The 17,175-nt window shown below is 42.0% G+C and overlaps 1 protein-coding gene across 3 annotated transcripts in view; it reads right to left on the bottom strand.

Annotated features, from left to right (window-relative positions):
• GPM6A (glycoprotein M6A) overlaps positions 1 to 17,175 on the bottom strand; it is a 179,554-nt gene that overhangs the window by 30,460 nt on the left and 131,919 nt on the right. For all 3 annotated transcript variants that reach the window (XM_060278716.2, XM_088659699.1, XM_088659703.1), the window contains one exon: positions 4,252 to 4,444. In XM_060278716.2, the coding sequence (XP_060134699.1) occupies positions 4,252 to 4,444 (193 nt within the window). The remainder of the gene's footprint in view (positions 1 to 4,251; positions 4,445 to 17,175) is intronic.

Raw genomic sequence — 17,175 nt, 5'->3', positions numbered from 1 at the left:
ATTGAAGTGATAAATCTATCAATGAGTTCCAACACTTCGGATTGCAGACGGGGGTCTGCGTGACTGAACATTCCTCCATAAATAAATTTAAAAAATCCTTGCACACACAAAACTAGGTATCATCGAGAATGCTAAAACTATAGCCCTTCTCCCAAATAAATAGTGGAGGAAATTTTGGGGGGCATGTAGGAACATTCAGTTAGTGAAGGTGCAACGTATCGTAATGATCCCGAGGCACCCACAAAGTCGCTTTACCTCATATGGCAATGTTTCTCAGAGATTATTACCTTATTATTTATTAAATTTATATAAATAATAGGTGCTGGGTGAACTCTCCTGAACACACTCATTTAACATGAAGTCACTCTAACAGAACTTCTTATAGAAACACTATCACAAAGTTACAAAATAACATTGGATGAGCCCGACTAGATCAGACCAAGGGCCCATCTAGTCCAGCATCCTGTTCTCACAGATGCCATCCAGATTGCTGCACAATTAAGGAAGTCCCTGTTACATAGTGAATTGCCAACGTGGCCAGTTTCTGGGAGTGGCACTAAACTGTTAGGCAGGCAGACTTCCTGACTGGGATGCTCCAGAACTTGAATAGATGTTACTGAACATACTCAGAGCCATTATCTCTTGCCAGAAATGCTTAGAGAAAACAATAGGGTTTGTGAGCTGAGAAGTAATAATAATAATAATAATTTATTATTTATACCCCGCCCATCTAGCCGGGTCTCCTCAGCCAGTCTGGGCGGCTTCCAACAAAAGAATAAAACACAATAATCTATTAAACATTAAAAAGCCTCCCTGAACAGGGCTGCCTTCAGATGTCTTCTAAAAGTCTGGTAGTTGTTTTCCTTTTTGACATCTATTGGGAGGGCGTTCCACAGGGTAGGCGCCACCACCGAGAAGGCTCTCTGCCTGGTTCCCTGCAACTTGGCTTCTCACAACGAGGGAACCGCCAGAAGGCCCTCGGCGCTGGACCTCAGTGTCCGGGCAGAATGATGGAGGTGGAGACGCTCCTTCAGGTACACTGGACTGAGGCCATAAGTGGATGGCTTACACATCCCTGGTCATTTGATAAATCTTTCATGCAAAGATTGAACAAAGGTTATATTGAGATAAATGTGCCAATAAATGCTAGAGAAGCCATAAGCATGATTAAATATAATTTACCACAAATAGTTCCAAAATCAGTCAAAACAAAAGAATAATAATAAAAATTCCTTCCAGCAGCACCTTAGAGACCAACTAAGTTTGTCATTGGTATGAGCTTTTGTTTGCATGCACACTTCTTCAAAATCAGTTTTGTAGTCCTGGCAGGAGGTATGTGTGTTAGACAAGGATGGTAAAGACATTTTATGCGACCTTCATTCATTGTTTTATTGGACTGATTCACACATCTTGGTAAACTATAATTAATGGTTTACTATGCCTTTCACCTGCTTATAATAAGAATAATCATTTATTATTTATACCCTGCCCATCTTGCTGGGTTTCCCCAGCTACTCTGAGCGGCTTACAGTATATCTAAAAATCTGAAACATTAAATGTTAAAAACATCCCGATACAGGGCTGCCTTCTGATGTCTTCTACAAGCTGTGTAATTCTTTATCTCCTTGACATCTGAAGAGAGAGCATTCCACAGGCAGGGAGCCACTACCGACAAGGCCCTCTGCCTGGTTCCCTGTAACTTCGCTTCTCACAGTGAGGGAACCAGCAGGAGACCCTCAGAGGAGGACCTCAGTGTCCAGGCTGAGTGATGGGGTAGAGAGGCTCCTGCAGGTATACTGGGCCAAGGCCATTTAGGCTTTAAAGGTCAACACTTTGAAATGTACTGGGAGCCAGTGAAGATTCTTTAGGACTGGTGTTATATGGTCCTAGCGGCCACTCCCAGTCATCAGACTAGCTGCCACAGTCTGGATTAGTTGTAGTTTTCCAGTCACCTTCAAAGGTAGCCCCATGTAGAGCGCATTGCAGTAGTCCAAGCGGGAGAAAATCAGGGCATGCACCACTCTGGTGAGACAGTCTGTGGGCAGGTAGGGTCTCAGCCTGTGTACCAGATGGAGCTGGTAGACAGCTGCCCTGGACACATAATTGACCTGTGCCTCCACTGGCAGCCAAAATTACTCCAAGGCTGCACACCTGGTCTGCACACCTGCACACACACACACACCAACAGTACTTCTGTCTTGTCAGGATTCAACTTCAATCTGTTAGCTTCCATCCATCCACCAACCAACCGCCTTCAGACACTCACACATGATCTTCACCGCCTTCACTGGTTCTGATTTGAAGAAGAGCTAGAACTGGGTATCATCTGCATACTGGTAGACACCCAGTCCCAACCCCCTGATGATCTCTCCCAGCGGCTTCATGTAGATCAGGCATAGGCAAACTCCAGCCCTTCAGATGTTTGGGACTACAGTTCCCATCATCCCTGACCACTGGTCCTCTTAGCTAGGGATGATGGGAATTGTAGTCCCAAACATCTGGAGGGCCGGAGTTTGCCTGTTCCTGATGTAGATGTTAAAAAGCATGGGGCAGAGGGCCAAGCCCCGAGGCACCACACAAGTGAGAGCCCAGAGGGTTGAATACTCATCCTCCAACACCACTTTCTGGCTTTGCTCCTTGTTACTAGTATTACTCCTAGTATTTACTCCTTGCTTAGTATTATGTTCAAAAGGGATTGTTTTTTGTTTCACTTAAATAAGATCAGACATAAATCTAAGCCCAAATGTCTGGCTTGTTTCTTCTGCATGATAGTGGAGAGGAACAGAGCAGTCAGATCGCCGAACGTCATAGATGACAATGAATTTAAACCTTGGTCTCCCCTGTCCTAGTCTAACACTCTAACCACTACAACACATTGTCACTATATGTGTATATATCTCTCTTGCTATTTACAATGAGACAAAAGTGTATGTATTACAGGGGAAATACAGAATTTCCAAGGAATGGAAGAAATCTTCAGGGATCAATTGTATTTTAAAAATGAACAAATTAATTGATAAATACTTTATCATTGTCTCTGAATTCTTTGTATATAACTATGTTTCTTGACTGATGTTTCATGTATAGCTCCAAGATAGCAGACCTGGATAATTTGTGAAAAGCTTAATGCACTGATTTACTATGTTTCTGCAATAACAGCCACCCAGAGACTCATTAAGTTAAAGTCTAGAAAAACGGGTTAGCTTTCATTCAGTAATAAACCAGAGACTGAGCTGTGAAGCCAGCTTTAGAAACATTATTCTAAATGCAATTCTAAAAATATAACCGAATTTAAGAAGAGCAATATAAGCAATATTAATGAGCACCAATCATAAATCAGTCAAGCTAAAATATGTGAATTCTCCATCACCAGCATGACACACACACACAGAGAGAGAGAGAGAGAGAGAGAGAGGGAGAGAGCCACTTTAAGTATTTCCTATTCCTGGAAAGTGAAGTGTATCCTTTGGGACTTTCTCAATTCCTCCCTTCAGCCCCCTGTATGTCCCAAAAATCTGCTCTGGAGGTTCCAACACTCCCTGCACGGGGGATTGTGGGGGATGCATGGGAACGAGGAGAAGATCCAAGTTCTGTTGTGTGAGTGGAAGTTCATTCCACTTGTACATAAGCAGTGTTGAAAACAACCCCCTCTTCCTACTAGGTGGCCATGTTCTCCTTGCCACCACTTGACCTGCTAACACTTAACAAGTCCTGCCAGTGGAAGCCTTGCGCAAGGATTTGCAATTGTGCAATGGGGCTTCCCCCTCTCCTTCTCCTGTGCCCCCCTCCCAAATGGCTCTGGTCAGGAGAACCCCCAGAACATTAAATAGGAGGATGGAGTGGAAATGTATGCACGGTCAGAACGCTTGTAACAGCCTGACACTTAATTCCACCCAGTGTCCATTTCTGCACCCACTAATGCACCCACCTACTTTCACGTTTCCTAAAAAAACCCAGCATGGATAGTCCACTCAGGCTGAATGCAGCCCACATCTAGATTTCATCCAACCCTAGATTTCATTTTTTAAAATGTTATTGAAATGTACACTCATTTTGCAGGATGAAAAATTATCAATAGAAATATTTATACAGTGAGAAATATTTTATATCCATATGCTATGAAATAGATTTAGAAGAAATTCAAGCAAATGTTTTCTCTTCACTTGGCTGCATAATGCCTGGCATAGGGAGGGTTAGTAATTACATCTTGCATTGCAATGGTATAAATGCAAAGGTTAAGCGGAGACTTACATGGTAAAGACATCAATAGTGTCCCCAGGAGCTCTTGCCAGTTCAAAGTAGGTCTGAAGAATGTTGACAGTTCCCGAGAGTGCTTCATGGCCACAGCCACAGAAGAGGGCAACCCCAGCATACAGCAGGATGGTGGCAATCAAGGAGGCATAGGGAATGCCCCCCAAGCACTTGATGCAGCATTCAAAGCACCCTGGACAAAACAGAAGAGAAGACTATTCTTAACACATTATAATTTTCCTCTGCCTCAAAGCCAACCCATGTTTTCTTTTTTTCTTTTTTCAGGACAGTATTTGAAGTCATGTGTTGCCGATACAGTCTGCTGGGAGTGTGAGCAGGCAAATACCCTCAGGGTAGATTCTAAAATAAAATTTCTAAGAGACACCCATGTTCTCTTTTCTTTCTAGTACCAAAGCACCCTGGAAAAAATAGTGATGCAGCTAGGTGATCTGAAAGACCCAGTCCTTGCTGTCGGACAGGAAATAGGCCCTTGAAGCTAAAGGAGGCAACCCACGTATTTCTTCTAACAGTGGGGTGTGTGTGTGCCTAGCCACAAATTAGGAAAGTAGATAAAAGGAGTGAAAATGGAATAGGCATCCTCGTGAGAAAAGGGAAAACTTGGCAGCTATGGGCTTGGTCAGAGAGAAGACTCATGCACACAGCATGCCTTTCACTTATCAGCTGAGGACCACTCTTTGCGCACCTGATAATGTGGACATTAGTCCATGACAGCTTATACCACAATACATTTGATGGTGTTTAAGGTGCTGCGTGGTTCTTTGTTTACGTCAAGCAAAAACAACAAATACATTACTTTTCTGGGAACTATCCAAAACATCCTACCTGTGGCTGAAGCTCCCTGACATTATGAATTATTTTGCATGTCTGAATAACAGCACACACTCACACACAAGCATTATGGATTAACCTAGATCCATAGTTTCAGATTTTTCAAAGAGGAAGTTATAAAGTGCTCAAGGAGGGAATAGTATCAAGAGAAAGATAATGAAGTCTTATCTACACTAGTGACTTGAAGAAATCCATTCGTGCCACATATTCAACATTATATGTATACACGGAAGGAATGTGTATTGTGGTATAAGCACAAGGCCATTTCCATTTCATTTGCTTTTTATTGGCTCCTGCAGCCCCCTCCTCATGCTTCACTTCTCCTTGGACCAGCGACTTCCCTTGCATTATGATGGCTCAAGTCTGCCGTTGATAATGTTAGATTTATGGATACCTGGCTGAAAGTTGTGTGGCCAACAAGAAACCTGGGCTAGAATTGCTGTGGTTGTTCAAATCAACTGCAACAGTGCAAAAGTCCTTTTGTGCTCACACTTTTAGGGCCTTAATCCCAAGATCCATGTGGTTTTAATGCCCATATCTCCCCAGAGGCCACATTGTTATTGTCCCATTGTCACTATTTTTAACTAAACCAGCAGTGTATTTGTAAACATCCATACCATTCTAGCATGCAAGGGCAAAGGCTTCCATGCTTTGATTAACCTAGCAGAGGTTGGGATAAAACTATATCCAGAGATGAGAACATGGTTCTCCTGTACTACCAAACAGTACTACCAGTGCAGATAATAACCTGCCTTAACAAAGGAAGAACTTATTCCAATGTCCCCTTCTCTCCCATTTCTTATATGGAATTAGTATACTGGTCCATTTTTGTCCAAAGACAAAACATTGTCTACTCTGTAATATGAATCTGGGACCTTATGTATGCAAACTTTGTATTATACCACTGAACTATGGCCTCTCCACAAAGGTACAGAGCAAGGGTGGGAAACCTGTTTCCTTCCAGATGTTGAACTCCAACTTAAATCAGTCCCAACAAGAATGACTAAGAGTTAGGGATGAGGAGAGTTGTAGTCCAGCAACAGTCAAAGGGCTACATGTTCCCCAGAAGTTGGTTGATTCCAATTCTCTTCAACTTTAGTCTAACTGTGGTCCAGAACATCTGGAATGCCACAGGTCCCCCAACTCTAGGGAAGCTTGATCTCTCTTCATAGCAAACTACAGACTGGGAAACTACAGCACTACTATTTCATGCCAGAAATCACAGAACTCTAGACCATAGCTTCCCCTGGCACTGCTATACTGTTCTTGAAACAAAGAGATCCCCCCTTCCATTTTGCTATACTTTTGAGTCATGCCTCTAAGACTGCAGCAAGAGTTTCCCATCTATATGTACAACACTAGTTTTTATTAAGTGCACTAGACTCCTATGTACGATTCAGCAAGGTGAAGGAAAGTTCATTACTATTCTCCTTGCACAGTCTCACACAAAATCTCTGGTGCCTAATCTGACTAACTTTAGCTTTTTCTTCACATCATCTGACAGTAATTTTTCTCTTCTCTGGAGAATAACTGCCAACTGGACTGTCTATTAAATCTGTGTGGATCTTTCCTTTTTCTTCTTTGCTTCAAAGCACAGGGAATGTAGAAATATGTTTTTAACTCAAGGAAGAAAATAAGTGTTCCAACACTTTTGGGGGTCATTCAGTTTGGGGTACATATGTGTTACCTGTCGAAGTGTTATGTCTCAATTACACTTGGTGAAATTTAGGTTGCAACATAAATTTAATATCAAAATAATTTCCTTGTAAAACAGATGTTCTATTAGTATTTTGACTTATTAGTCACATACTATGGGAAAGTATCTAAGCAACTTACAAAATGGTTTAAAACCAACAAAGTCTAATATTTTAACAATACATTTTATGGCATAAAAATAATATCATATGGGGAGTGTTAATGTGTCATTAATTTACCCAGTTCAAGTAAAGACCCATTCATATTTAATCACAAGGCTCAAATAATAGTACTTGAATTTATGCATTTCAGTGCGCATATCTCAGAATGTTATATATTGGAAACGCATTTCCCTACAAAAATCATAAAATGAAAAGACTTGAGGACATATGACATACGTAAAATGGGAATAGTTTATTTTTCTTTTAAAAGTAAATGTGCTTGGTTCTGTGAGGATTTTGCACCAATAAAGAGCTATTCTTTATGGTCATCTTTCTACATGTTTAATTCTTTCAATAAAATCAATTTCCATACAGAATATGGCTACTTGGGCAGTTGAAATGACAAATTCTAACCATTTCTGCTTTCCTGGGTGAATGGTGCCAATGAGTGAACTATGTTCATAAAGTAGATTATATGTAGTTATTCACTTATACAGTAACTGGGTATCATTTCGGTGAGGGGGAGGTGGTCAGTAAGGTATGCAATAGAGAGATAGAGAGCAGTTTTGAATGTGAACAGAATGAGACAGAGAATATTCCAGAGTTGTAAACTAGCTGTAGAGGAAGCACCCTGAGGAGCAAAGATTAAGACCCTCTCTAGGGATGTGTTGCCTGCTGAAAGAATGCCTATTTGTTTGCAGGATGCTCTGCTTGCACATTTGCAATCCAAAAGAAGCCCAACTTGGTAACCTTGCCCCTAGCATGTTCCACTGCTCAGGAAGTTGGGAGGGGGCACCTAATGATATGACTCATGTTAAATTACAGCTTCAAAGGAAAATAATGGTTTTCTTTGATGTCTGTTGAAAATAAGGAACTTCATCGTAAATGCATTTTTAAAATGCAGGATATATCTCCAGTTGAAATAGTGCATATCCTTATGTTACTAGAATCCTTTTTAAACAATCAGTACATTCCTCCCACTGCCTTTATAAAAAGGATGAGGTGGGTTGGGCATGATCAAAATAATTCTGCCTCTGGGCTTCCATTTGAAAGCTCAGGAATGAAAAACCCAGGCTCCTTTCACACTTCTCGTGTACTGTACAGCAAAACTCATCCTATACAAGATGAAAGTGCTGGGCATGCACAAACAAATGCCCTCGTGGCAATAAGAGAGATCACTTACTTTAAACATTAGCCTGGTAGCAATAGGAGATTAGAAATTCCATGCATGAGAAGGATGGAGCAGGAAGAATAGGGTGCTTTTTCCCTCCTCTGTGTCCAACATTGAAAGCAATCACTGATAGGGGAGGGAAGCCCCTTCCTCTGCATTCAGCATAAAATGCATCTCTCTGTCTATACCTTGCCCAGCCCGTAGCAAGTTTTTTTTTTTTAATGATCTAGTAAATTTGGGGGCATACTTACAAGGCTATTTTAAGTACAGGTGTTTGTTCCTAGAAATGCACACAGCAAAAGTGCTAAGCTGAAATTTGTATGTGTATGTGTGAGTTTCTTGAACATTTTTGCATCCACCAAAATTCAATATGTCTAAGAAGGCATGTGAATGATGTAATAATGGTCACAGGGGGAGAGTGGAGGTGTGTGAGCCCATTGCCAAGGCAACTGTGCTTCATGACTTGTTGCTCTGCACTGAAGATGAACTGCCAGTACAATGTGGCAAGATTTGGCCCTGTTGCCTTGGCACTGATTCAATGTGCATCTTTTACCAAGTCCTGTGGGTATTAGAGGGAAAAAATAGATTGATACTGTGATCCCAGAAGTCTCTTCTCTAGTGCTCAGCGCATTATTTCACTTGGTTAGAAATGAACCTGTAAATTCTCACTGCTTAAACTGCTTGCTTAATTATTCTTTGGCTAATTCTTCGACAATCTCTCATGAAAATATGAGTAATGCTAGAAACTCACTATACCTTTTACCTTTGAACTCTTAGCTTAGTGTTTTGGAACCAGTATCTGCCCCAAAAAAGTATCTCATCCTGTGGGGCAGAGTCACAGCAAGAGCCTCTCATGAGTGGAGTCATTGCCACTTACTTGCGAGGCGCAAGATGGCAGCAAAGTCAGGGCTGCATGAATTACTGGTGGAAGTGCTAGATTAGTTCTGCCAATGTACTGAAAGGGCATAAGAGGCAGGAACTCTTCCTTGACTTTGCACTAGGCAACCTCCACCTGACTTCTCCATCTTCTCCATTGGGACAGCTCAGATATATTACCTCTGCAGAATTTGTAATGAAAAGCTATCTCAGCTCCCTAGAATTCTTAGTAAGCATTTTAAATTTGAACTGTGTTTTTTGTCTATGATCTATGCGCAAATATGTTATTATGTAATATATGTGTGTTTTTTATATAAAAAAACCTCTACAACCTTTTCTCAAGTATTTCCTCTTAAATAGTTTTCTATGTAAAACTTGTCACAACCCACATTAAGTTCAAGCAGGAACACTTCCTTCATGGGAGATCTTGTATTGCCCAGTTATCTAAATAACTTAGTTGTGGGGATGAAGCTTTCCTAAGAGAGGCAGAAATATTCAGTGTGCTGAAACAAACCTTTTAAGTGGAGATCTGTATCCCAGTTGCATCTCCACTGAAACTATTTTCTTTTGTTTTTATTTGTGGAATTATTTTTAAATGCTTTACGATTATTTTATGAATGGAGCTTTTTCATTTGTTTTTATAATTGTATATATTATTGTTTTAACCTGCCCTGAGACCCTGTAGTCAAGGGCATGTGAGAAAATAAATAAATATAAACAAATAGCAATGACAAACCTAGACAGCATCTTAAAAAGCAGAGACATCACCTTGCCTACAAAGGTCCGTATAGTGAAAGCTATGGTTTTCCCAGTAGTGATGTATGAAAGTGAGAGCTGGACCATAAAGAAGGCTGATCGCCGAAGAATTGATGCTTTTGAATTATGGTGCTGGAGGAGACTCTTGAGAGTCCCATGGACTGCAAGAAGATCAAACCTATCCATTGGAAGGAAATCAGCCCTGAGTGCTCACTGGAAGGACAGATCCTGAAACTGAGGCTCCAGTACTTTGGCCACCTCATGAGAAGAGAAGAATCCTTGGAAAAGACCCTGATGTTGGGAAAGATTGAGGGCACTAGGAGAAGGGGACAACAGAGGACAAGATGGTTGGACAGTGTTCTCAAAGCTACGAACATGAGTTTGACCAAACTGCGGGAGGCAGTGCAAGACAGGAGTGCCTGGCATGCTCTGGTTCATGGGGTCACGAAGAGTCGGACACGACTAAAAGACTAAACAACAACAAAACAAATAGCTGAGTTGATTAGAGTGTGGTGCTGATAATGCCAAGGTTTGATCCTCATATGAGACAGCTGCATATTCCTGCTGACATTTCCAGTTAAAATAGGTCTCCATCCTAGGACAAAGTCAATCTAATGGTGGACATGAAGAAGTTGTGCAGTCCCCAGCCTACACCAAAAGAACAAGGCTTAGGAAAGTACCACCTTCTAGCTCAACAATTAAACCCCATTCATTTTTAGTAGAAGCTCTTCTCCCAGCAGATGACACTGTCAGTGGAAGAAGGAGAAACTATATGAAATCTAATCGGAGCAGGAGAAAAGTAGTCAAGCAGACAAAGCCATGTGTAGATCAAGTCTGGAGGAGCCACTGATTCACTGGGGGCTGCATGACATACATGTCAGCCTGGAAAGTACAGGGATGTGCCCTTTGATATTCAAGGAGGAAGACTATTTCTCATTCTCCACACACACACACACACACACACACACACACACACACCCAACCAACCAACCAACCAACCATGTACATTTGAAACTGCCTTAATCGGTTGCCGAAGCCTAAACAATCATGAAAGTAACTCTACATGCCCAGCAAGGATTTTACTTAGGTTTGTTCAAACATTGCAACACATAGCAGGTTATTTCTGAAACATAGGCACTCTTGAGGGTTGGGGCTTTCTCAGTGAAGCAAAGCTCAACTAACTGGATGGGTATACTAAAGCAAAAGGAGCTCTCTGGATTATGGTCAACGTGTATGCCCAAACTGATACAGACTCAGTAGTTTCTAAAGTAGCAGATGTTGTTTCTATAAAGACATCTCGGTGTGCCTATTTTTAGTTTTTAACGCATACAATATGCCCAAAGCACACAAAGACTGGAAATAAATTAATCAATATATCCAACAACTTAATTGCACTTCATATATTTCATTAAAATGAGAACTCTCATTTATAGGACATTAATGGTTATGAAAATACAGAGGAAAATTGTGTTGTGATTAGCTTTTATGTGTTTTCAGTACATTAAGTTTATTGCAATATAAATGAGTTATCCTACTCCCACAGCTAATAAACATGTAAGATATGGACATTTAGCAGTGCCTGCATGTAAGGTAAATTAGTCAGGCACATTGCAAACAGACTCCCTCATCCAAAAACTTACCAAATGTGTTGGTCCACTTTGTCCATCTGCCTTACTTAACATAATCATGAAGTTGTAAAATAAAAAGGGCACAACTGGATCCATCTTTCCATTCTACAACAAAGGTGGTGGTCTTGGCAAATCAGCTAAAAATTTTATTATCATTGGCTTGGCTCCTAACTTTTCTTCTGTGAATGGAATTTATGGAAAGGGACCTCCCCTTCCCAATGTAGGCCACTGCACCTTCTGAAAATCTGTTCTTGGAGGTTGAGGGACTCTTGGGAATAGTGTCATGGCTTCAAAACCCACGATGGGCAAAATATTGCAAGGAGTTGGACTAGGTGACCCTCATGGTTCCTGCCAACTCTATGATTCTATTATTGTTCCAATAATATTTTCTGCATCTTTGATTGGTCACTGCAGTGTCCACTATTTGGCAGCTGATTTGTGGACACACCCTTATAGAAGCTCACCCCACAGGCTTGTATTGAACATAAAGTAATTTGTCCACATGAAACATTGCTATTCCTTTATTACTTGAAACATAAAAATGGGATTCTTGTACCTTTCTGAATAAAAATTAAATTCATTTTATTCATGAGAACTAGAAGGAAACGTTAAATTTTCAAAATGAAATTCCATATATGGAGAATTCCCACAATGTATTTTTCCTTAGGTTTGCATTGTTATGGACAAGATAATTCAGTTTCCATGGGCTGAGGCAGCTGGGGAAAATGCTACTGCAATCATGGGAACTGTTACCACCCATATCCCGTGATTGCTCATTTCACACATTCTGTTTGCCCATCTGGGCATGTGTCAAAGGTTTGTTTGTTTTTTGTGGAGATCAAATTTGCTACGTGCTCACATGACATGAAAATTGTATAACCAAATAAAATTCTCTGTTGCTGAGATTACTGCAAAGGTCATTATCTATGGTGCCTAGTATTCCAGTATTCCATGTCTGGGAAATGAGTTTTACTTCCTGGAGGAACATGGTTGCGCTTTTACCTGTAGCAAATGCAGCAGGGGATCAAGCACACTGTCGGGATCGTGCTGCCGGGGGCGGTGCACTCACCCCGCACTCCTCTTCTTCCGCCAGTGGGGGCGGGAGCTAGGACAGAGCATTCCATTCAGGAATTCCATTCATGGTAACTCTGCCTCCAGCTCTTTACGTTTAACTTGTGCACAGGTAAAGGTAAAGGACTCCTGGACACTTTAGTCCAGTCAAAGGTGACCATGGCATTGCAAAGCTCATCTTGCTTTCAGGCTGAGGGAACTGGTGTTTGTCCACAGGCAGCTTTCCAGGTCATGTGGCCAGCATGACTAATCCGCTTATGGCGCAACAGAACACCGTGATGGAAGTCAAAGCGCATGGAAACACCATTTACCTTCCTGCAGCAGCAGTACCTATTTATCTACAGTCATACCTCGGTTTAAGTACGCCTCAGTTTGAGTACTTTCAGTTTAAGTACTCCGCAGACCCCGTCTGGAACGGATTAGTCCACTTTCCATTACTTTCAATGGGAAAGTTCGCTTCAGGTTAAGTACGCTTCAGGTTAAGTACGGACTTCCAGAACCAATTACACTCATACTTCGGGTTAAGTACACTTCAGGTTGAGTACTCCACGGACCCGTCTGGAACGGATTGATCCACTTTCCATTACTTTAAATGGGAAAGTTTGTTTCAGGTTAAGTACACTTCAGGTTAAGTACAGACTTCCAGAAGCAATTGTGTACTTAAACCGAGGTACCACTGTACTTGCACTGGTGTGCTTTCAAACTGCTAGATTGGCAGGAGCTGGGACAGAGCAATGGGAGCTCACCCAGTCACAGGGATTCAAACCACCAACCTTCTGATCGGCAAGCCCAAGAGGCTCAGTGGTTTAGATCAGGTATCCCCAAACTGCGGTCCTCCAGATGTTTTGGCCTAACAACTCCCATGATCCCTAGCTATCAGGACCAGTGGTCAGGGTTGATGGGAATTGTAGTCCAAAACATCTGGAGGGCCAAAGTTTAGGGATGCCTGGTTTAGACCATATCGCCACCTGCATCCCTAAATTACTGTAGTCATAACTATGTAACAGTTGTCTACCTGTATCTGTTTTTTCATAGTAGCAACATATAAACTGCAGAGAATACACACACAGTTCTATACAAACTCTTGGCTTAGCTGGATATAGGTCAGTAAGAGTAACAGCATATTATGCCAGAGGCAACAGAGAGAACTGATCTTGGTCCTAACTTAAGTATGGGACATTTTTGCAACGATGTAGCATGTTGTGAGCAAGATATTGTGCAACTAGATATCTGCTATGATATGGTAACCTAAATGACTGTAAGGAATGTCTCCTTCAAAGTTAGTATTTTAAGATGGGAAGGCGGGAACTTCTCCCATGAAAGTTACGTTTGGCCTGATCAATACCACTGCAGCCCTGGCTCAATTAACACAGAAGAATACCAGTTTTCCACTATCAAATGTATTGTGTTATAATTATTAATTTTAATTTGTATTACACTCTTTAACTCAAAGGTTGCCAGGGCAGTAAAGAAATCTATCTGGCACTATTTCCTCTTACTGATACAGGCCTGCCCCATGATGCATAAGCGCTATCTGCAGCAGTTATTGCCAGCCAAATACATGCATGTGTGTGCGCACACATGTGTGCCCCCCGCCACATTTTCTTTTTTTACATTTCTAAGCAGGCAACAAAATAAAAGCCCAAAATATTAATCAAGCCATTGAGCCACCACACAGAAATGTTAAGCTCAGTTAAACATGGTGGGTCACAAATGGTTCTGGTCCTAATATAAGCTCTCAAAACCAGGTGTAGAAGAGAGTCATAAAAAGAAGCAGAAAATACAAACAGCGTGGAAATCCCATGGATTCTTAGGACAGCATTGGTGTTGCCACCCTATGGAGAGCAGGGAGAAAACCTCAGTTTTCCAAACTTGTGACGATCGGTCAAAGATAATAAGTAAAAGTTAGAAATGTCTCAATATTCTACCTCTTAAAGCAGAGGTTTTCAACCTTTTTGAGTCCACGGCCCCCTTGACCAACTACAATCTTTCTGCGGCACCCCTGTGGGGCTCAGGAGCCCTGTGACTATGTCACCCCTTGCCTGCAGAGCTGGCAGCCTCTCACCCTTTTTCAAACACCGTCCCTTATGGAGTGTTCCCTCGGCCTCCTCTCCTCTTCTCTCCCCTCTCCTTGGGACAACTCCAGGCAGCCACTGCTGCCACCCCTGGTCTTTGAGCTGCTCCCCACCCCAAAGAGAGGTGCCTCCTCACACTGCCCCACAGGGATCTGGGCAGAGGATGCCCCCAGCCTTAGTCGCCTAACGGAGACTGGCCAAAGGTGAACATGAGGCCAGCACCTTACTTTGGGAGGCAGCAGTGGCAGCAGCAGGGCTGCAGCTACAAACAGCTGTGGAAGCCTTTAGGAGGCAGAGATGCAAGACGGCATTAGAGGAGGGCAGGAAGGAAAGGGGGGCAAAGGCCAGTATTGCCTGCGGCACTCCTGGCCATCATTCAAGGCACCCCAGGGTGCCATTGCACAGTGGTTGAAAACCTCTGTCTTAAAGAGTTCTTTTCTGGTTAGTGTTTATGAACTGCATAATTTAGGCTACAATCCTGTGCGCAGTTATCTTTGTTTAATGTTTTTATATATGCTGGAAGCTGCCCGGAGCGGCTGGGGCAATCGCAGTCAGATGGGCAAGGTACAAATATTATTATTTGTAATAATTATCTGGGAGTAAACCCTGCTGATCACATGGGAATTACAGGCTTGTGATATAAGTTTATATTTTACTGATAATTTTAGTTTTAAAAATAAAAAAAACTTTTGTTTTCTGATTCAACTATGGAAATATAAATCTAAGGTCCCTGATAAGAAGGGAGCAGGAAGAGGACAATGCCTTTCATTCCACCAGGGGCCCCTTTATGTGTAAGCAGACATCAGGACCTCCCCACAAAACACTGTGCCTTGAATGTGCCAGCCGCCTCCCTTCTTCTGCTGCAAGGAGTGGAACCTGTGAGCCTCCAGAGGCTGTTAGACTTGGGCTCTCATCAGCACCAACCAGAACACACAATGAGATGATGAGAATTGGAATCCAGCACCATATGGAGGGGCACAGGCTCCACAGGTGTCTTCTGCTGCCTCCTCTCTGCATGCAATCAGTGAGAAACAGTGGTGTACATAGTTTATCTGTGTCGGTCTGTATCTGTACTGAACCTGAAATTGTTTTACATCAGCTTTTATTGTTGATTTTTATTTTATTTTTTAAAAAATATGAATCACTTTTGTTATATGGGAATGAATAGCGATGTGCCAACGCCAGCAATTCCCCCTGCAGCTGCACACCCGCAGCTCCATAGCTGTCAGTAAAGCATATTGAAAGCCATTTGTTACAACCCCTTGCCCCTATTTTATTCATTGATTTGAAATAGCCCTACGCTGCCCTTCCCCCTATTTAAGATTTCAAGGTTGTCTGTAGCCAGCTGTACCCTACACTTCTGGCTATGAAGCATGAGTGAAAAGACCACAATGGAAATACAGAGCTTCAAATAACAATGAAACGAGCTACAGGGAAGGGGGGGGGGAAGTAAAGTCAAGTGATTGTGGCCAGTTTTTAAATGGAATTTTCCCTTCTTCGTTTCATGATAATGGCAGCCGCCTATGTGGGTATTCAAAGCCTTACACAACTGATAGGATTCAGCTGTGCAACAAAAGGAGGGAAGCATTAGGGAAGCCCCACAGTTCCGTGGCCAAGGCCCTCTGTAAATGAACAAAGAAGCTACAGATACTAGGGCAACCCAGGCCCTGCTGTTAACACTGGGAATGGCAGAAGCAAATTATACATCACATCAAGCTACCTTTTTATCTGTGGCTGCTCTTTAAGTACCCTCGGTTTGCACTAATTCTCTATGTGAAAGATTTTAAATAGGTTATGAAGATACATACAGAGGGACATAATCGTCAGGAATCTGGACTATTTTATCCCCCCACCTTGAAGAAGATGGAATGGTATACTGCTTTCTGATATCTGAACACACAGAACACATAGGACACATAAAGACATTATCTTGGGGAGAGAATGATTCTTGATGCAAATAAATGAAGATGAGCTCGTTTCTGCGACACTCTTTGTTTCACCCACCCACATAGCATACATTTATCTCCCCCACCCCACCCAGTGACTGCTCTGAGATATATGCTTGGAACGGGGCAGACCCAACGGAATAGGAAGGGAAGATCAGCAGTTCTTCATTCTCTAAGATGCAGTAAAAGCCCCCAAAAAATTTCTGGCAAATGGTGCCCACCTCTCAACACCAAACAATTTTCAGTAGTACCTAAGTCTAGTCAATGTATTTTGGCACCTGAACCAGAAAATCTCAAACGTGCCTCTTTCCCTCCCTTCGTGTCTGTGTGTGTGTGTGTGTGTGTGTGTGTACACAACAATAATAATAGCTAACTAGTTTCTTGAATGCCACTTAAAATCAGCTACCTAATATGGCCACCTCACTCTACCAAATACTAATACTGGCCTTGATAAGATGGTTCTTCCATAAACCCAGTAAAACATAAATTCCATTTTTTTAAAGAATACTGCTGAGCAATTTTCATAACTTAGGCTGCACTCCTGTAGCCATTTATCTGGGATAAAGCTCCACTGATTTCATTAGGACTTACATGTAATTCTGAGTAGTATAGAGGTGCACTGTGGGCCCACAGGCAAGATAAGTTTCAAAAAGGTAAGAATCAGGGATAAGGGGTTGGTTCATTAAGCCAGTATGA

The sequence above is a fragment of the Zootoca vivipara genome, chromosome Z1 (genome assembly GCF_965207765.1).
Source record: "Zootoca vivipara chromosome Z1, rZooViv2.hap1.1, whole genome shotgun sequence".
Classification (NCBI taxonomy): Eukaryota; Metazoa; Chordata; class Lepidosauria; order Squamata; family Lacertidae; genus Zootoca; species Zootoca vivipara.
The sequence above is the reverse complement of the archived record's forward strand: the minus strand, read 5'-3'. Positions and strand labels throughout refer to the sequence as shown.